We start from the raw sequence: 21,910 nt of genomic DNA on the forward strand, positions 1-21,910 counted from the left end.
CTTGCTTGGTATGGCTACCTTCAAAAATGATTTTTTTAATTTTATACATTTTTTACATCATTTTTCATTTTTGCACAATGTATGCATTTTCATCTTGGTTATAGTCCTCATACAATTCCCACCACCCTTGTTTGATCTTACTCCCTTCTCCCCCCAGGTAGTGTGTCTCTGGTTTATAGTTGCTTGTTGATTTTTACTTTATTATAATTAGTCTTTTTCCTGGTCCCTTATCTAGGTTTTCTAAATTACTGCTATGAGTGAAATCATCCAGTATTTTCTTTTTCTTTCTGGCTTATTTTGCTGAGCATGATCCCTTCCAGCTCCATCCATGTTGCTGCAAATGGCATGAGTTTATATATTTTGATTGCTGAGTAATAGCCCATTGTGTATATGTACCACATCTTCTTGATCCAGTCATCTATTTTGGAGCATTTGGGTTGTTTTCATAGCTTACCTATAGTAAATAGTGCTGCTATAAACATAGGTGTGCAGGTGCCCTTTTGAATTCATGTTTCTGTGTCCTTTGGGTAAATACCTAGGAGTGAAATTGCTGGATCATATGGAAGCTCCATCTTTAGCAGACTGAGGAATCTCCACACAGCTCTCCACAGTGGTTAGACCAGTTTGCACTCCCACCAGCAGTGCAGGAGAGTTTCTTTTTCTCCACATTCTCACCAAATGACTTCTGTTTTAAAGGAAGGAATTAAATCCATAAATATTGCTGAATTTGCTGTTTTCCTTGAATTTGTCCAGATTCAGTGATAAATAATCATCAAACATGATCTTATTTATTTAGCAATAAACATATTTCATGTTGAAATTGTCAGAGTATTAAATAACTTTCTTGAATATCATAATTCATACCAGAGCAATGGCATTGATATTTGCACTGTTTTTACAAAAGCAATGATGGATAAAACTACTTGTATTATGAATCAAGGCAATAGCACTGACTCTAGTCGGCATTGTATGTCTCTGCTAAATACTTGCAGAAAAACAAGCCAGTTATCCTTAAAAATACCTTAATAAAGCATCAAAAAAAAAGTTAATTTTATTACATTTTGGTCCATGAGAACACATGTTAAAATTCTTGATAACTTAGTTATAATACTCACTACTTACCCACAGGGAAATATTCTAAAGACTACCAATAAATGCCTGAAACAGGGATAATAATGAGCCCTACATATACTGTTTTTTCCTACACGTACATATCTGTAATAAAATTTAATCTATAAATTGGGCACATTAAGAGATTAACAACAATAACTAATAATAACATAGGACAAATATAATAAAAATATTGTAATAAAATCTGTGTGACCATCCATATTTCACTGCTCCAAAATATCTTATTCTATCTAACATTCTAGGAGCACAGTTGATTCTGGCAATTGAAAACAAGAAAAGGAGAGGGAGGGAGGGAGGGAGGGAGGTAGGGAGGGAGGGAGAGAGGATGGAGGGAGGGAGGGAAGGAAGGACTGAAGGAAGGAAGCTAACTTACCTACAGAAAAGGGGACACTAGTATATTAGCAAATACAATTCAATAATATATGAAAAGAATTAAACATTCTGATCAATTGGATTTATTATGTGAAATCAAGGTTGGTTCGATATTTAAAAAATCAATCAATATAATTTACCATATCAAAAGGCTAAAGAATAAATATCATATAATCATATGGATTTATGTAAAAAAGCATTTGACACAATTCAACACCCATTCATGATAGAAACTTTCAGAAAACTAGGGAGAGAGGGGAAGTTCCTCATCTCAAAAAACCCTGCATATAACACTATTCATAATGAAAAAAGAATTAATTTTCTCCCTAAGTTGGAAAAAGACAAAGATAGACATTCTTATTACTTGTATTCGACATAGTACTGGAAATTCTAGTCAGTGCAGTAAGACCAGTGAAGAAAATAAAAGGCATACAGGTGAGAAGGAAACAAATATCTCCCTAGTTACAGGGGACATAATTTTCTAAATAAAAAATTCAAGGAATCTACCAAAAACAAAACAACAAAACTTCCTAGAACTTATAAGTAAGTTTTAGTAGAATTGTAAGATATAAGATAAATACAAAACAAAGACTATATTTCTTTATATTATTAATGGACACTAATATTTAAAATTTAATGCCACTTATATTTTCTCAAAATAAGAATAAATTCTTAGGTGTATTCTACACATACACATAGGATATACATGCAGAAAACTACAAAAATGTTAATGAAAGAAATAAAAGGAAACTTAGATAAATGGAGGACACTGTTTATGGGCTGGAAGACTCAATTATTAATAAAGATATCAGTTCTTACACACAAGGTTATCCTGTTAACCCAAGATAAGTAATCAGACTATAATGTAATTAGGAAAATGTTTGATGACCAGAATCATGACTTGGGCCAATGACAAAAGGGCAGTCTCAAGGTATTTTCCAACAGGATCAGGATATAAGGGGGTTTTAAAGGCTCAACTACTAGTTAAGTGGCCATAATTGGTAGGCAAAAATATCCAGGCAGAAGGTGGGGAATCTGTTATAACGATCAGCAGGTGGTCTCTTGCTTTTTTCTTTTTCTTTTTAAAGATTTATTTATTTATGCAAACAAGAACTGGGGTACAGGCCTGAGGTGCGGGGAGTGAGAGGATTCACCAGAGACAGAGTGGGTAACAGAACAGGCAGATTGACCGAAGTACACTGCTGAGGGGAGCAGTGGGCAAGTCAGGAGAGGTCTGCTGGGCCATGTGGGTCTCCTCCTGGGCCAGGGATTGAACCTGTGCTGCAGTGGCTGCGGGTAGCTTCAGAGTGCTGTGTCTTAACCCCTTGCACCACCAGTTTACATACTGTATAACTTCATTTATATAAAGTAGTTGAAATGACAAGGTTCTATCGATGGAGAACAGATTAGTAGTTGCCAGAGGTTAAGAAGGATGTGGTGACTGGAATCAGGAGGGTTGGCTACAAAGGGCAAAATGAAAGATCTTAGTGGTGACAGAAATGCTGTTTTGACTGTCTCACTATCAGTAATCTGGCCGAGATACTGTACTATATATAGTTTAGCAAAATGTTATTATTGGGGGAAACTGGGTAAAAGACACAACATCTCTAAGTGCTATATTTTATGATTCCATGTGAATCTAATTTTCTCAATTTTTCTAATTTAATTGAAAATGGGTTAATTTTCAATGGGTTAAGCATCAGATGGGTTAATCAGATGGGTTAATTCTCTTCCACTTATCCTAGTTTCAATTATTCTTTAGAATCAAACCTCTTATTTCAACCACCTTTTTCTCAACAGATACCACCACAACAACTAACATTAACAGGCACTTGTTATGTGACAAAGAACTTTATGTGCTAAGAATTTTATGTGCATTAACTTATTTCATTCTCCTAAGATAACTTTTAATTCTACTTTTCTCAGGACCTAACAGTCCCAGACACCACCCTCTCTACTTTATCGTCATCCATTCACTCCATTTTTTTCTTATCTTAGTAATGAAGAGATCTCCATTTCCCAGATCAGGTCAATCCTTTCATTTAAGCACGGAATCCTATCTTCCCAGGACCTTAACTCCATCCAATATCCTCTTTACTATATTTTAAACCCCTCCCTTCCTATTAGTTACATTCTGTCCGAACTGTTCAAATCTCCTATCACTCAAAAGCTTCTCTCACCTTAGTATCAGCCATTCTCACTACCCTTTGAGAAGCCATCCTAAACATCCTGCTCCTTCTCCATGAAAGCCTGACCTCTTCCCAGCACTTGACACCACTATCGATCGCTTTAAATCCTCTCTCCTTTAGGCTTCTCTGACATCTTGACCCTGTGAAAGTTGAGGTAAGTGACACTGGTGACCTAAAAGGGGAGGAAACCAACTATAATAAAGGGGGGTATGAGAATGGCTGAGGAGGCAAGTGAAGACTGTTACATTTTTATTAGCACCACGCTCTAACCAACTGAGCCAGCCCTGACTGTTACATTTTCAGGGGGGTCTTGGGAGACCAGAGAAGGAGCTACACTGGGCATTAAAAACAAAATGACCGTGATTTTTACTCTCTTTTCCCCATCATTTTCACTCTTTCCTGCCCCGGGTCTTCTGAGAGGCTGCAGAAACTCAAGGAAAAACTAGAAGGTAATCTAGTCATACTGAATCTTTGTCACACTGAATTTGTCATACTTGATCTTTGTCATACTGAATTCCCAAGCAACAGCCAGCGGGCGCGGCCGGGTGCAGCGAAAAAGGCGTGCTCTGCCGGCCGTGCAGACCTGTCGCGGGCGGGATGGAGGCAGCCCTTTAGTTGCCTGCGGAACCCAGGAGCTGGGCCGCAGTTGTACCTCCGCGCGGGGCCGCTGGGCGGCGGACGCGTGCGCGCTTGCGCGGCTGCGCTTCCGGCCCCGGCCTTGCGAGGTCCCGGAACTGGGCGCGGGGAATCCTGTTACTGGTCCGGACCTTGACAGCAGCTGCTCCCCGAAGATCCCAAGGTCGGCGCGGAACACGCACGAGGCGGTTGGAGGCTGGCGGAGGACCCAGGCCGCAGCGGCGAACGGAGGAGAGCTAGACCGGCCTGGCTGGCGGTGCCATTTGCTCTGTGCATCCACTATCCGGCCCCGGCCAGAGCTGACAAAGGGCGTGGGTGTCGGGTGGGGGATAGAGGAAGGATCTAGGTTAAATAAATTTTTCTGCAGATTCAGTGCCATTAAGTCCTGCGAGCCCATACTGTTTAAAAAAAAAAAAAATGAAGAAATTAAGGCTTAAGGAACTAGAGAGTCGCCTGCAACAAGTAGATGGATTCGAAAAGCCCAAACTACTTCTAGAACAGTATCCGACCAGGCCTCACATTGCAGGTAGGGCGGCTGGTGATCGCGCCCTTGTTTGGCAAGTTCGTCCTAACACAGCGTGATGAAAATAGTTTTTTGGATATAAAGAACGTCTAGAGGAATTCTGCTCTAAAGCTACTGATCATGTTAGCGGCACTGACTTTATATGCATTAACTCATTTCATTCTAACAGATAACTTGACTCCATAACTAAAGAGACTCTCTCTTCCTTCCACTACCCACCTCCCCACACAGATAGTTTGGTTTTCTTCATACTCCTTACCACTTATCAGACATTTTTAATGTATTTGTCTCTTTCACTACACTATAAACTCCCTGAGGGCAAAGAATTTGTTGATTTTTGTCATACTGAATTCCCACTGCCTAAGAGTTTCCAGTACTATGAGGAGCTCAGTAAATATTTGCTAAATGAGGATCAATTTTTACTGCAGTTGTCAGTGGAAAGATTCCCATGCTATACTGCTCCCTAAAAATGACTACTAGAGTTTGTACCTGAGGGACTGGGTTTAACAAATTCACTGTAGATGCTATAAAAGGATAAGAATGAATTTCAACAATCTGAAGATCAACAGTATTCCTTAATGTGAAAAGTAAAGGGGAGAACATGGGGAGAAATATTTAATAAATTGTCAGATTCACTGGGGAATCTTAGAAAATTTAATTTATTGGGAACACAGTGTAAGGAAGAATTCCTTTCCACTCCAACAAAGTTCTGTTTCTAAGTTTTGTTTCTTTTTCTGCCAATGAAAATCAAGGGAAATACATGCATACCTACATTTAACTGCAACATATTGTCATAAATTCAACCAAAAATTGGCACAAAACGAAGATCCATTAGTGATTACTTCTTTAGTGTGTTCTGACTAAAGGGTTTCTTAGTGGAGTTCAATTTCTTTTTTACCTAAGAGTGGCTTCACACCCAGTATGCAACATGTACATGTGTGTGCTCATTCTTTGAAATACCAGCTTCAAAGTCACTAACACCTGCAGCAGTAATCAGGACAGCACAGTCAGCCTGAGCTGTCACTATAATTGTGTATTTGATAAATGTTCTGGATTCTGAAGTATCAATGATTGCCAGTAGCCCTTGCTGGGTTCAGATATCCACAGTGGTGTTACTCTTGCTTTACTTTCAGTTTACTTTAGACTTGTGTATTTGAAAGATCCCTTTCTGATCTCAGCAGCTTCTATCCTGTTCATTTGTTTTTTAGTATCAGATCTTATTAGATTATGAATAAGTATCTGTAAATTATTAATATAATGTCTGCATATATGTATCTTAAAGGCTATATAGTGTGGTTGTAGGTCTCTTTCTTTGATCTTCTAGCTTGAACTTACGGTAACTCTGCTCCAGTGGCAAACTGGTATATATGTTCTGTGTGATTTTAAGGTTAATATTTGTTTAATATTAGTGGTTCCTAGCTTTACAGACTTCACAGGCCAGTAAAATTCTAAAAAGTAAAATTTTGGAGGCTGATAACAAATTGCCAAGAACATATTTTGACAAGGAAAAATAATTTTAAAACCTATTTATACTTACAATCATTTCATAAAAATATTTCAATATCAAACAAAGATCTTATTTTTGTCATTTTACCTCAAAGTTTTGTTATTCTTGGCATTGTCGGCAGCTACTAGTTTTGGGGAACCTCTGGTAAGTATTACCCACCTTTGTGGGGCTTCTTATTACACACTAAGTTGTTATACCTTAATTGTTTTTAAATAACCTGGAACATCAATTGGAGGAGGATTAAATACAAGAAGCTGTTTTAGAATAATTGCATTTTTGTCCTCGGCTTCCTTACTTATTCCCTAATTTTTTTTTTTGTCTTTTAGCATGTATGCTTTATACAATCCATAACACATATGATGACATTGAACATAAAATGGTTGCAGATCTAGGATGTGGTTGTGGAGTGCTTAGCATCGGAACTGCAATGTTAGGAGCAGGGTAGGTGATCCAGTATATATATATATATATATATATATATATATATAATATGTTGGGTATGGGGTGGTTATAATAAGCATAGATATAATTATATTCACGGGATTCTACAGTATGAGATGAGAGCAAAAAGCTGGCACTGAGTGCATTTTAAATGGACAAAACAAACTACTAAAAAGTCAAAACTAGTAACAGAAGCAGTCAGATGCCTACCTATTATACAGACTGAGTTTCCAACCCCTTCTAGATTGAGAGGTCACGCTTTTGAAAGGCAATATATAGCATGGAGACAGTGGCTCTGGCAGTTCAGCAACCTAAGGATCTGACTCCAGGAGAGTGCTATGGTTCCATAGCCCCAGGTCCCTACTCTAAACAAGCACATCCCCAGTGAGCCATGTTTTCCTCATGATGAGCATTCCCACCATAACCAGACAGTAACCAGCAACCTTGCCTATCTTATCTGGATTCATGTGTTCTGGGCTCTGATGCTGCCTTTCCTGACAGAGATGCCCCTCTTGCAAGGACCAGAGGAGCTGTTACAGTTTTGTAACATACTGAGTTGCAGGAAAATAGTTAATTGTAATAAATGAATTGTATGTAAAAATCTGTGAAAAAAAAAGACAGCATTTAATTGAATTAAAAAGGTTATTGTTTTGACATGGGGCTACAAGTAATCATTCTGTGTTTTGTATTTATAGGTTATGTGTTGGATTTGACATAGATGAAGATGCATTGGAAATATTTAATAGGAATGTGGAAGAGTTTGAGTTAACAAATGTTGACATGATTCAGTGTGATGTGTGCTCCTTATCTAACAAATGTCCAAGTCATTTGACACAGTAATTATGAATCCTCCCTTTGGAACCAAAAATAATAAAGGTTAGTAATAATCAGGTATACTGGTATATTTGTATGTTTTTTAATTTTTCATGTTTTCTATTTATTGCTATCTATTTGATGAGATATCTTCATCATACTGCTTTCCCTTTTTTTAATTTATTTTGAGGTAACATTGGTTTACATCACTGTATATGATTTAGAGGAATAGGTTCATACCTCCTCAGATGTGTATCACCACACCCCAGAGCACCCATATCACTTTATCATGTACCACTGGAACTCTTCTCCACCCCCTCACACCACAGTAGCAACCTTAATTCTGCAGTCATTTTATTTTGGTTTAGTTTTGTTAGTTTTCTTTGTTTTGTTTTGCGTGAGTGAAATCATCTGACATTTTTCTTTCTCACTGTGGTTTATTTCACTAAGCATAATCCCCTGCATTTCCATCCATGTTGTAAATGATAGGAGTTCATCTTGTTTTATAGCTGAATAGTATTCTATTGTGTATATGCATCACATCTTAATCCAGTCATACGTCACTGGGCATTTGAGTTACTTCTATAACTTGGCAATTGTAAGTAGTGCTGCAATGAACACAGGAGTAAATATATCCCTTCAAATTGTGCTTTTACATTCTTTGGATAAATGCCACATAGTGGAATTGCTGGATCATATGGTAGATCTATTTTTAATATTTTGAGACACCTCCATACTTCCTTCCATACTGACAAAAAGTTGACAGTAAGTTCAACATTTTTTCATGTGCCCATAGGCCATTTGTAGGTCTTCTTTAAATAAGTGTCTGTTTAGCTCCTCTGCCCATTTTTGATTGTGTTCTTTGTTGTCTTTTTATTGCGTTGTATGAATTCTTTGTAGGTATTGGATATTAGCCCCCTGTCCTATATATGATGTGCAAATATTTTCTCACATACCCTACAGTGTCCTTTGTTTTGCTGATAGTTTATTTCACAGTGCTTTTTAGATTGTTTATTTTTGTTCCTATTTTCCTTGATGTTAGAGTCCAGTCCCCAAAGACATCCCTGAAGCCAATGTTGTAGAGTGTTTGCCTATGTTTTCTTCTGTGTATTTAATGAATTTTTTAAAAAGATTTATTTTTATGTATTTATGCATACAAGAGCTGGTGTATAGGCCAGAGGTGTAGGGGCATAGGACAGAGAGGATTCATGAGAGACAGAACAGGGAGCAGTACAGGTGGACTGACTGAAATACATTGCTGAGGGGAGCAGTGGGTGAGGCAAGAGGGGTCTGCTGTGCCATGTAGTAGCTCCCTGGCCTGGGATCCATAGCTTCATAGTGCTGAGACTTACCCCCTTGTGCCACCAGGGAGGTCCCGTACCTAATACTTTTTGATGCTAATGTAAATGGGATTGTTTTCTTGACTTCCTCCTCTTCTGGGTCAGTATTTGCATGTAAGAATGCCATTGACTTTTGAATACAGATTTTTTTAGCATGTCACTTTACTGTATTTTTTGTTTCTAATATTTTTTGTAGAGTATGAGCAAACCATTGCATCAGTTTTCTTTCTTGTGATAGCCTTATCTACTTTAGGTAACAGTATTGTTGGCTCCTAGAATACGTTTGAGAGCATTCCATCTTCCTCAGTTTTTGGGAAGAGTTTGAGAAGGATAGGTATTAGTTCCTCTTTGAAACTTTGAAAGAACTCACTGGTGAAACTATCTGGTCCTGGGCTTTTGTTTTTGGGGAGATTTTTTTATTACTGTCTCAGTTTCCTTGCTTGTGATTGGTCTGTTCAGGTTCTCTATTTCTTCTTGATTCAGTCTTGGAAGGTTGTATGTAGAAGCAAATTTTAAAACTATTTTCTCATTGATTGGGTTAATGATCTTATGACTGTTCATTAAATAAATCAGTTTCTTTACTGTAAAGTTTTATAATTTTAGCTTAAATATAAAGTGCATTAATTGAATCACTAATTAATGGTTAATAGGAGAAATCATTAGTTGAATTGCTAGGGAATGGAATTAAAAATGTTTTTTCACTAATTTGTACTGAGTATTCTTTTTTTCTTAATTTATTGTTTATATACCATCTGCTTACAAGAATGATTTACCTAACACTTATGAATGGTTATAAGTACTACATACAATTTTATACTTTTAAAACCTCTATTAATGCTTTAACACACTGAGGATTTCAATATATGATCATCAGTAACAGAGACTCATTGTGGCTATTAATTTTGTGTGTGCTGTGAACAAGGAGGATAGTAAGAGGAAGAAAAGACATAGTTTAAAGTCCTTCCTCTACCCCCTGCTATGATTCTGATTATTGCTCTACTTGTTTCCTTCTCCTATCTTTGAAAGTCACTAATTTGGAATATAAAATTTTTACTTTAGCCTTATTTAACCAGATGCTATAATTCTGGTTTTAGTCTATCAACCTTAAAAGATTTTATTGAGATATGTGTACCCAATCTTGTTGCACAAAGAATTTGGAATGCTCTTTTGGAGTTTGAAAAAAAATATTTCTAAATACCCTAGTATTCATTTAATCTTGTATTTTGATAGCAGGTGAATGAGGAGTTTTTTTCCTACTCTCAATAGGAACAGATATGGCTTTTCTGAAGATTGCATTGGAAATGGCAAGAACAGCAGTATATTCTTTACACAAATCCTCAACTAGAGAAGTAAGTTCAAATCAGCATGCTGTTCTTTGTCACTTATTTTTTTTTTAAATATGCAAATAGATTTTTTTTTTTTTTATAGAGGCATGTTTTTTTATTTATTTTTTATTTGTTTTTTTTTGTTTTGTTTTGTTTATACATGCACTGGGTACAGTCAGAAACGCGGGAGGGTGAGAGAATTCACCAGAGCCAGAGTAGGGAGCAGAGCAGGCAGAAGGACCGAAGCACACTGCTGAGGGGAGCAGCGGGCGGCAGGAGAGGTCTGCGCGCCATGTGGGACCCTCCTCCAGTGGCCGGGAAGCAGCCAGGGATCGAACCGGTGCCGCGGAGGCTGCGGGCAGCTTCGCAACCCAGCGCTCAACCGCTGCGCCACGGGGGAGGCCCTCTTTGTCACTTATTTTTAATTTCAAGACAGTTTTTAAGGATTTGTTGTAAATACTAAGTATTAGGGTATCTTCTTTCAACATTTGGCATTTAGGAACTGAATTTTCTAGCATTTTAACTAGCTTTCTTCTCGCCTATATAACGTCTTTCATTAAAGATTCAGGCAGGGCAGAAGTGTGATATAACTAGGGTTACAATATGTCCTGGTTTGCCTGGGTAAGTCCCAATGTCTCTGTGTGGTCTGGTGTGCATAAGGGAGGAAGTAAGCCTTACTTTTTTAAAGAACATTGAGCTGGGAGCTAAACTGATTTGATCTCAGAGCCTACTTCTTCCATTATTCTTCTTGACAACATATAGCACATATAATCTCAACACTTCTGAGAGTGTAAGATTAGTCCAGGAGGTGGGAATGGTATTTTTTTTTTTTTTTTTTTTAGTGTCAATATAGTAAGTGATCAAGAACAGACTGTGGTGCTAGACTCCCTGGGTTCAGAGTCAAACTGCTGCTTCCCAGCTGTGTTATCTTTGTCAAGGTACTTGAACTTCTGTTTTGTCATCTCACTGTACTCATAAGGAACTAAGAGTACCATATATTTTATAGGGTTATTCTGAGGATTAAATGAGTTAAAATTTACAAAGCACTTAGAAGAGCTTCTTGCATATGTACTTGCTATGTGTTAGCTACTATTTCTTTAACTCATACATTTATTAAAGAGATTTTAAAGTGGTTTTACAGGAAAAATATTTGTGTAAATTTAGTATACTGGAATCCATTTGGAAACGGTATGTTTTGGATATATGGTAATCTGGTGAACCCATTTAAAAGTAGAAAGTCAAGGTTAAAAGTATACATACTGCTAACAATGAGGAGTGCATATAGATAAGCAGCAGAGCACAATATAATTTTACTGGTACATAAATCCGTGCTCAGGTTTGATGATTCACAAGGAAGTCTCACAGGAGCTTATAATTCTGCTCATTGCTGTTTTATTATAGCTAGCTAAGGACACAGCAAAACAGCCAACCGGAAAGGTGAATGGGATGAAGTCTAGGTGAATCAGGTGCAAGCTTTCAAAGTCCTCTCCCAGTGGAAACATAGAGTGTACATAGTTCTCCCAGCAGCTAATTTTTGTAACAAAGCATGTGAAATGTTACCAACCTGGAAAACTCATTAAAGACCTGCTGCCCAGGGTTTCCTCTGAGGACTGATCATGTACCTGGAACTTATGAAAATTCCAACTCCAGTAGCTAGACAGGTAGTGACAATAAAAAGTTTAAGCACAATGAGCCAATCTTATCAATTAAGGGGATCCCCAAATCTAAGTTCCATATTCTAGCCAAGGGCCAACGTTATAATAAGTAGACCCTTTTAAAGATGATTAATCAGGTTTGCTATGAACTCTTTTCTGCACAACTTGACATGAAATATATTAGTCATAGTTCATGTAGATTAAGTAAAATATTCCAGCAGCAACAACAACAACAAAAAATGCAATTAAACAGCAAAGAAAGTCTACTTACTTGAACGTCCTGGAGCCACATTACCAAGGAACTCACATCTTGTTTGGTTTTGCCATGCTCCACCACGAGGAGGCAGCATTATCAGATTTGTCTTGTCAGGGTTACTAGTTGAATTTTAAGCCAATAGTTTCATTAAATATATTTTTAGACAGTGCAAAAGTATTTCTATTAGTATAGTAATTGATTAAAAAATTAATCTAGTAGTATTATGCATATTTAAAGGGTATGATGAGGAATAAATGTTCAATATCAAGACTTTCTATGAACTGGTGATAATTTTGCTTGTTTTATTCTATGTGATTAGTAACATTGTCACTGGTCCTTTGGTTACCAGATTCCTTAACTATAGGCCCTTGTTTTTTAAAAGTGCTTGGCCCTCTATTCATTTCATAAAATTCTTTGATCGAAATATTGATATTTAGGGCCTCCCCGGTGGCACAGCGGTTGAGCGCTGGGTTGCGAAGCCGCCAGCAGCCTCTGCAGCGCCGGTTCGATCCCCGGCTGCTCCCCAGCCACCGGAGGAGGGTCCCACATGGCGCGCAGACCTCTCCTGCCGCCCGCTGCTCCCCTCAGCAGTGTACTTCAGTCCTTCTGCCTGCTCTGCTCCCCGGCTCTGGTGAATTCTCTCACCCTCCCGCGCTTTTGACTGTACCCAGTGCATGTATAAACAAAAACAAACAAATGAATAAATAAATAAATAAAACATGCCTCTATTTAAAAAAAAAAAAAAAAAAAAAGAAATATTGATATTTAAGTAAAATGTTGAGTATATCCTGGGACATATACTAAAACTATGTTACTTACTCTTAAAGCTGTTGCCGTGTCTTCATTAGGCATTCTGAAAACCTGCTTTTGGCTCAGAGCAGAGTAGGTAAACCAGGCTGCATTTTTTCACATATTCTGTGCTTAACTCATTCATTCTTTTCTCTCTCAACCAACACCAGATTCCATCATTTCCATCTAAAACTATTCATTTCATAAAATTCTTTGATCGAAATATTGATATTTAAGTAAAATGTTGAGTATATCCTGGGACATATACTAAAACTATGTTACTTACTCTTAAAGCTGTTGCCGTGTCTTCATTAGGCATTCTGAAAACCTGCTTTTGGCTCAGAGCAGAGTAGGTAAACCAGGCTGCATTTTTCACATATTCTGTGCTTAACTCATTCATTCTTTTCTCTCTCAACCAACACCACATTCCATCATTTCCATCTAAAACCTTTTTCACAAACCTTAGGCTCCAATAGCAACAAAATATCATAGTTTATTGCTCACAAATTTATCAAGGATTCTAAGATTCCACTAAATTGTATTCCTCCACTGAAATCTATATCCTAATACAGGAATTCTATATCTCAAAGATTAATCATTCAATTTAGAAAAAATTTATAAGCACAAACATTGTCAATACTTACCAGAAATATTTGAACCTAAAATAGTAGGGAAAGTTTATCAATCAACTTGATCCCAATAACAGTGAATACTACTAACATGAAAATGCTTATACCAGACACTAAGCTCTTTTGTTGTATTCCTAGAAAACTATATACACACCTAATTTATTTAAGTGATTATGGGGAACTTTTTTCCCATATTCATTTATGTTACAGTGTTATATATAGTATATATTAATATTTGAGAATAAAGCAATTTTTTCCTGTCAAAATTAATAACCAGATAAGGAACATGACGTAAGAATAAATTGCTCAGGGTTATAGAGCTAGTAAATAGAAAAACAGCAGTTCAAGTGGAGGCTGTCTGGTTCTAGAAACATACAACTATCATACCATATTGCCATTAAATTGCCTCTAGATACAGATCTCTACAGATGGTTTTCAGGATAGCTATATTTATTAATTTTATAGAAATCATTTTGACTACATTATTTTCTGAAATAATTACTTGAATTGTGTAATTTGGTTCAGACTGTTAACTATATTTAAATGGCTTGGTATCTCATCTTCAAAATAGTTGAAAGGTTAGGGGATCTAAATTCCTTTTCTTTTTTTTAAGATTTTTTAATTATTTATGCATACAAGAGCTAGGGTGTAGGCCATAGGTGCGGGGGTTGGTGAGAGAACTCACCAGAGACAGAGTGGGGAGCAAAACAGGCAGATATACTGAAATACACTGCTGAGGGGAGCAGCGGGCGAAACAGGAAAGGTCCGCTGCACCCTGTGGGTCAGCTCAGATGACTACATAGTACTGAGACTCAACCCCTATGCCACCAGGGAGGCCCTAAGGGATTTAAATTCTAATCAGATTTTTAAAGTTTGAAAACTTGAAATCAAGTAATAGTAAAAAATTACTTTTTAAGAATTATTTTAAAATCAGCTCATGTTAACATTTTGTGTTCAGCATATTCAAAAGAAAGCTGCAGAATGGAAAATCAAGATAGATATTATTGCAGGTAAGACAATTTTTTAAATTTCCTACAAAAGCATTTCAATTCTAATTAAAGCTAACAATTTTATGTATTACTTATTAAAAAAATATTGGTAGATTGATAATATTGCATGATTTAGGTGCACACCTCTTATGAGGTATGCTATCACACTGCACTACCAACGGAGCACCTATAATCCCTACCATAATTTTCATACAGGTGTTGAAGACTGTAAAATGTTATTTCTCAGTGTATGTACACAGGGCATGTGTGCCTTGGCAATAGGTAAGAGATGGAGTCAAAGCAGACTATCTGTGTTGAGGCTATCCCAGTTTATCCATCTTATTGAAAATTTCTAATAGCACCCACATGGTCACTCCACATTCAGAAACAACACGCGCCTTAAAAGCTTAGAATTGGGAGTTGATTAGATAGACTTGTTTGATAGAAGTCAACCGTGGTAAATGTTTGGAAATACAATTTTCATCCTTAGGTGGTTTTTGTTTTACAGAACTGCGGTATGACCTACCAGCATCATACAAATTTCATAAGAAGAAATCAGTAAGTTTCTTGATTCTGACTTCTTTACATTTAGTACTGAAAAACTTTGCAAGTTTTTTTTTTTTAAGATTTATTTATGCATACAAGAACTGGGGTACAAGCCAGAAGTGGGGGAGGGGAGGATTCACCAGACAGAGTGGAGAGCAGAACAGGCAGATCTACTGAAATACACTGCTGAGGGGAGCAGCGGGTGAGACAGGAGAGGTCTGCTGCGCCAGGTGGGTTGCTCCCTGGCCAGCCGGGGATCAAACTTGTGCTGTAGAGGCTGCAGATAGCTTCACCACAGTGCTGTGCTTAACCTCTTGTGCCATCAGGGAGGCCCCAAGTATTTTTTTAATAAAACTTTTATTATCATTGGTTTACACAGTAAGTTATTTCTATTATCAAGTTGCCTTGAGTAGCTCAGCAGACATACAGGCACACCTTGGAGATATTACAGGTTCAGTTCGACTACAGTACTTGGTATCCTAGTGCACAGAAGTTGTATTTACACTAGGCCTAGTAAGTGTGCAAAGCATGTCTTAAAAAAAAATGTACATAGCTTAATTAAATGTGATAGACAAGAAGTGAGCAGAGTAGAAAAACAGACTTGGTAGATGCAGGGTTATCACAAACCTTCAATTTGTAAAAGAAATGCAATATTATGAAGCAAAATGAAACAAGGCATGCCTGTAATTAACCATGGGATTGACCCATAATTAGCAGCCAATATTCTGGTTTAAAATTCTTTCTCAAGGCAGGACATAAATCTGCTTAACAGTCTTACCTTTGTTTATTGTGCCTTCCCTGGTAACCTCCTAACCCTTTTTATAACCCCATCCCCCCTTGTTTAGCTAAGATTATTTAATATGGTATCTGAAGTCATGTGAGCAAGTTATGCAGTTTCTTACTGGGTCTTTCCCATGTACACAGGAAATATACTTTTTGACCTTTTTCTCTTAAATAAAATATTCTCAAGTGCGTTGGGAAGGAAAAGGAAACAAAAACTAAGATTTTGCTTTTTATATAGTATATATTTTATTAGTTTGTAGTAATACATTTTTCATATTACAAAGGCAATTTAGTGGAAGAATCTTCCTTTTGATATTGAATCATCTGAAACAACACAAACAGAACTATACATTTAAAAAAAATCCTCATTTGGATAACAAAAAGACAAGTTAAACAACAAAAGACTTTTTTCTTTCTTACAGGTGGACATTGAAGTGGACCTAATTCGGTTTTCTTTTTAAAAGCCTTCAAAGACAAAAGCAGTCTAAAACCTAATTATTAAAATGAATAAAAAAATTTTTTTTACTAAACTACTGGTCTCCAGCACCATTTTCTGTTTTCTGTTGTTTAGATGCAGGTTCGTGTATGTCTAGTTCTGGTTCTTCTCTTGCTCTTTTTACTGCTCCTATACAATAACAGAAGTAGTATTTGTTAAATTTATTATAAGCATTCTATTTTAATACTGAGCATAATTATTTAAAATGATTAATAACTTCCATCACTAATTAGAAAAAGCTTTAATCTCCTAAGTACCTTTGTATTTAATTTGTGAAACAGCATGAGGTTGATCACAATTCACAAACATCACTTACACAGACGTGAAAAACCATGTCCATTCTCATAAAAATACCAAAGAACTTAGGAAAAAACTTACCATCTGCATCATTTTCATCATGTTCATCATCACTATCAAATTTAGTTTTCTTGCCTTGAAACTGTACTTTTCCTTTAGCAGATCCACCTTGGGCAGCTTTATTTCCCTTTCCTTTTCCTTTAAATCTGCGACCTATAGAGACATAATTGAGAAATAAGTAAAGAAGTGTTATAAATTTCTTGTCAATGTTTTTGAACACATATTAAAATTTTCACTCAAGCAAGTGAGTTAGAAAAAATCACAATAAATGACCTTTTGATTTCCATTTGTTCAGGGACTCTTGTTGATCTTCTATGATTTTTTTCAAAGCTTCTTTTTCCACATCCCCTTCTAATACTTCCCATGTCACGTCTTTGTTCCTTAATTGTAAATTACCATTGTTTGCGTCTTTGGCTTTATCCAGAGCATCCTTAGCTTTTTCTTTAAATAGAATTATTCCCTATATCAAAGACAAAATAAGAGCCACACCCTTAAGTTCTTATTCCCACTGTACTTTCTTTGTTCAAAGTAATGTTTTCTACCCTGCAAATTTATGCCATTACTAATTTCAATAAATTTTACTGATTAGGAAGGAAATTACTACAAAACTTGCAGTTGTTAATACCAACTTACTGGTAACATTAATTCATAAAATATCATATCCAGCAAGAGCAATAGTGATCAAGTATGAATGTTTCCAAACCTCTTTTGCTCCTCTGACAAAGTCTATCCATTTTATTTCACCATGGTTTGAGAAAAGGACGTGCAAATCTTCTCTACAGGTCTGATCATCTAAGTCTCCAGAAAATTTCAGCAAGCAGCCAATTTTTTCTTCTATGGATTTCTATTAAAAATATACAAGGCAATCAAAATTCCTTAAAGCAACCACACACAGAAATGGCTAATAACACTCAATGTATACAAGAAAAAAGCTATAACTGAAGGCTATTTTGAGTAGCATTTTAATAGTTGGTACCTTCTCTTTGTCATCCTTTGTTCTACAGTAGCTTCTGATTTTACTTTATTTAATTTCTCCATGAATACCTAGTTATATACAACTATAGTTACATAAACCTGGTTATTCTCCTGTGAATATTTTCAGCAATATTTCGCTATTACTTTAATGCAAAAACAACTGTAGATTTACTTAAAACAGCCTAATTTTTATTCTCTTAATATTCTATCTTAGATTTCTTAAATACCAGTAATACATACTCACCATTTCAGCATTTTCTGCTAACTTTTGTTTTTCTTCTTGCTCTCTACAAATAAAAATGCAATTAGAACATTTACAATGCAAGAAAACAAATTCTAATAAAACTAATCTTGATCATGACCACTAAACTACTTAATAACCAGTCAGAAATGAAGGAGTTTGCCTTCCCAAGATTAAAGACGTCAATGTTTCATTAGCACAGAAAAGGCCTACTGCTACTCATTTCAGAGCTCATCATCAGCTCCACTTAACCAAAACCACTAACTCTACCCTGTCAAAGTTTTAAAGAATTAAAATGTTATGATTATCTCAACGTACTTACTGTTTAGCTCGTAATTTGGCTTCCACCTTATTTTGCTTTCTTTCTTCATTTTTTTTGGCAAAGTAATCTTCCCTAAAGGACACAAAACATTGAGATCAAGTTCATTAGTACAAAGGTAAGACTGCAAATTATTTTCAAAGATTTAAAACATAAGAAGAAACAATATATATATATATAAAATTTTTTAAAGATTTTTTTTTTAAATTTATTTATACAAGAACCAGGTTACAGACCAGATGTGTGGGGGGGGAGAGGATTCACCAGAGACAGAGCAGGGAACAGAACAGGCAGACAGACAAAATACACTGCTGAGGGGAGCAACGGGCAAGGCAGGAAAGGTCTACTGCACCATGTGGGTTTCTCCCCGGCCATCTGGGATCGAACCCGCACTGCAGAGGCTGTGGACAGCTTCACAGTGCAGCACTCAACCACCTGTACCACCAGGGAGGCCCTATATACGAATTTTTAATTTTTTTTTTATTTATGCATACAAGAACTAAGGTGTAGGCCAGAGGTGTGGGGGTGAGAGGATTCACCAGAGACAGAGTGGGGAGCAGAACAGGCAGATTTACTGAGGTACACTGCTGAGGGGAGGAGTGGGCAAGACAGGAGAGGTCTGCTGTGCCATGTGGGTTAGCTCCCTGGCCGGAGATTGAACTCATGCCACCAGCCACAATAGCTTGATAGCGCTGAGACTTTAATCCCTGTGCCACCAGGGAGGCCCAGGAATATATTTTCTGTCAACATGATTACTCAAAAATATGCCAAGGAGGGCCTCCCCGGTAGTGCAGCGGGTTGAGCACAGCGCTGTGAAGCTGTCCACAGCATCTACAGCGTGGGTTTGATTCCAGGTCAGCCAGGGAGCTACCCACATGGTGTGCAGACCTCTCCTGTCGCGCCCACTGCTCCCCTCAGCAGTGTACTTCAGTCGTCTGCCTGTTCTGCTCCCCACTCTGTCTCTGGTGAATCCTCTCACCTTCCCACGCTGGCCTGTACCGCAGCTCTTGTATAAAAATAAATCTTGAAAAAAAAAAAAAAAAAAGCCAAGGAAATTATTTTCATTAACAGTTTTACTAATAATTCACATCCCATAAAATTCACCCCTCAAAGTATACATGTCAATGTTTTATAATATATTCAGAATTTTCAACCTTCACCATTATCTAATTTCAGAAAAATTTCATGACTCCACGGAGAAACCCCATATCCACTAGCAATCTCATTTTGGCATTCATTTATCATTTGGGGGTGGGGGAGCATCCCAGCGGCAGGCAGGCAAATAGACAGGGACCATAAAGCAGATGTTATATGAATACTTTAGTGTTTCCTGTAGTGTTAATTTCACAAAAGGAAACTTTTACCCTAAAACCTAAGAATAAGAACAATTACGAAAAATTATGTAAAAAATTTATTTTGAAGGATTAACACTGATAGCATGGTTCATCACACTATCTGTAATGCAAAAATAGGGAACAAGGGCCCTACAACCAACTTTACCATGAAATTATCCTGGTGTGTCCTAATTCTTATATATAACTTACTGTGATCCAACTGTCATTAAGTAATGTTTTGTATTTTATAAAATACAGGCACATACAGATTATGAGAAATAAAGATATAGTTATACAGTGATTTATTCTCCAATCAAACCAAAAGACCAAATTTTAGTATCCAGCTTGATTACGAGATTTAGATGGAAAGTACTAAAACCAACCTCCTTTATAAGTTACTAACCAGTGAAAATGTAGTATTTCCTCACGGTCATGAAAGAATTAGTTTCTACTTAGCAAAATTCAGGCATTTCTCCAGGCCTCCCTGGGAATACTAAAAATACTGGCCTTACTCTACATTCCTTACCTCAATTTGTCAATTCCATATATCTATGTGGCCAAGAGAAACATCAGCAGAAAGACTTACTTGAAAAGTATCAGCAAGTCCGTATCTTTGTACTTCTGGCCAGGGGTCTCAACAAACTTCTTAGCGGATTCAATGCTCTCAAACACAGCAAATATTGATCCCTATCAAAAAAGGAAAGATATTTTTAAATTATGCCTAATTTTTCAACTAGGGAAAGTTAAAATGTCATATAATTATACCTTAAATGCTTTGTGCAATGTTCTTCTCATCTGAATATTTAGTACTTGACCTTTATCTTCTAACCATTCTTTTATGTCATCAAGTGTTGCATCGGTTGGGAAACCTTTCTATGAAGAAGAAGAAATGTACAAATGACTTCTCAGGCAAACAAATCACCAGAAGTTTTGATTCATTTGCCTTGAAGTGAAGCCGGATATAACACCTATCTCTCTTTCTGCCTCATGTGTTTAACAGACACTGTTCTACAGTGCAGTACAAAGTGACTCATTTATCTGGGTTTCACTTCAAAATAATCCAGTTAGTACAGAGATAAAAATAAGATTAGTCACACTAATATCTGGATAATGTCACCTTGAAGTTGATAACGATACATTACATCAATCTACTTTTGTATATCTGAAATGTTCCAGAGTAAAAAATCTATTAAAAAATTAATATGCTAAAAAAATTGCTATCAAGTTTTCCAGTTGTTACACTATGCAGTAAGTTTTGTTCAGCAGTATATAGATTTTTCATTTTTAATTCTCACAACAGTTTTATAAGGTAAAAAAAATTTTACCCCCATTTATGAAGATGAGGCTTAAAGAGGTTAAAAACACTGCCCCTTTAAGTACCTAAGTGTGAAACTATAATTCGTGAGCCCTTATCCACTCTATGTTCTTTCTAAATAAATGTAAGTTATAATTAATGCATTAAAGGGCCACTTACAATATACACAGATCTGTTTTTTACATCATTTTTATACTCATCAGTCACTTCAGGGAGGGGTTTGCTTGGAGATCTTCTGATTTTAGTTTTATCTTCACTTATTTCCATGAGTTCTGCCTTTGATTTGCTCAATGCTTCTACTATTACATTAAAGTCTGTTGTTAGACGGTTTAACCTGAGAATACATATACATATAAGCATTTTAAGACTTATTGGTAGCACTGTTAACAAAAAAAAAAATCTAAGGATGATTTTAAAAAGGCTTTTTTACCTGTTGAATTTTATCATTATCTCCAAAGGTACCCAGCCCTCATCCAGTTTGATTTGTTCCTTTAAAAATTTGTCCCGTGGTAAATTGAAGTCACCAAAATAATACTACAAGACAATTACAATTTATTTTAGAACACTGTGTAATACTGAATCCATTCTGTTTTTTTTTTTTAACCATTATATCACCAAGCTCTATCCTATTAAAAATACAAGTCATAATGTAAGAGGCAATAAACATCTTCTCTTAAATACACTATAATATTAACAACCAAATTAACAATAACAAAAAAAGACTAATAAGATTCATTACTAAAGCAATGTAATTAACAAATGTCAGTTAAGAATAGAAAGTGTTAGGGGCCTTCCTGGTGGCTCAGGGATTCAAGTCTCAACACTATGAAGCTATGGCCAGCCATAGCAGGACCAGTTCAATCCCCTGTCAGGGAGCTAACCCACTTGTACAGCAGACCTCTCCTGTCTCGCCTGCTGTTCCCCCAGCAGTATATCTCAGTATATCCGC

The 21,910-nt window shown here is 36.6% G+C and overlaps 2 protein-coding genes across 2 annotated transcripts; one reads left to right on the forward strand and one right to left on the reverse strand.

Annotated features, from left to right (window-relative positions):
- Positions 1-4,410: 4,410 nt before the first annotated feature.
- Positions 4,411-16,550, forward strand: LOC119255933 (rRNA N6-adenosine-methyltransferase METTL5-like). Its single transcript, XM_037523545.2, is given in 8 exon segments — positions 4,411-4,854; positions 6,685-6,799; positions 7,495-7,610; positions 7,613-7,675; positions 10,219-10,301; positions 14,565-14,616; positions 15,104-15,153; positions 16,347-16,550. Coding segments are annotated over 8 exon segments (627 nt in total). The 5' UTR covers positions 4,411-4,745; the 3' UTR covers positions 16,386-16,550.
- On the reverse strand, positions 16,152-21,516 carry LOC119255934 (lupus La protein homolog). Its single transcript, XM_037523546.2, has 10 exons — positions 21,392-21,516; positions 21,121-21,295; positions 20,412-20,519; positions 20,233-20,333; positions 18,316-18,387; positions 17,997-18,039; positions 17,481-17,621; positions 17,051-17,237; positions 16,799-16,930; positions 16,152-16,549 (listed from the first exon to the last, which is right to left on the reverse strand). The coding sequence occupies exons 1-10, from the start codon at positions 21,406-21,408 to the stop codon at positions 16,455-16,457; spliced, it is 1,071 nt and encodes a 356-aa protein (XP_037379443.1). The 5' UTR covers positions 21,409-21,516; the 3' UTR covers positions 16,152-16,454.
- Positions 21,517-21,910: the final 394 nt, after the last annotated feature.

This window comes from Talpa occidentalis, unplaced genomic scaffold (assembly GCF_014898055.3).
Source record: "Talpa occidentalis isolate TD23 unplaced genomic scaffold, MPIMG_talOcc4v2.1 talOcc4.3, whole genome shotgun sequence".
Lineage (NCBI taxonomy): Eukaryota > Metazoa > Chordata > Mammalia > Eulipotyphla > Talpidae > Talpa > Talpa occidentalis.

Excerpts from the sequence above, each read along its gene's own strand:
- LOC119255934 (XM_037523546.2), bottom strand. Across the intron at positions 16,931-17,050 it reads GAACAAATGGAAATCAAAAG|GTCGCAGATTTAAAGGAAAA; the intron begins GTCATTTATTGT and ends ATGTCTCTATAG. Across the intron at positions 16,550-16,798 it reads TGATGAAAATGATGCAGATG|GAGCAGTAAAAAGAGCAAGA; the intron begins GTAAGTTTTTTC and ends GTTATTGTATAG.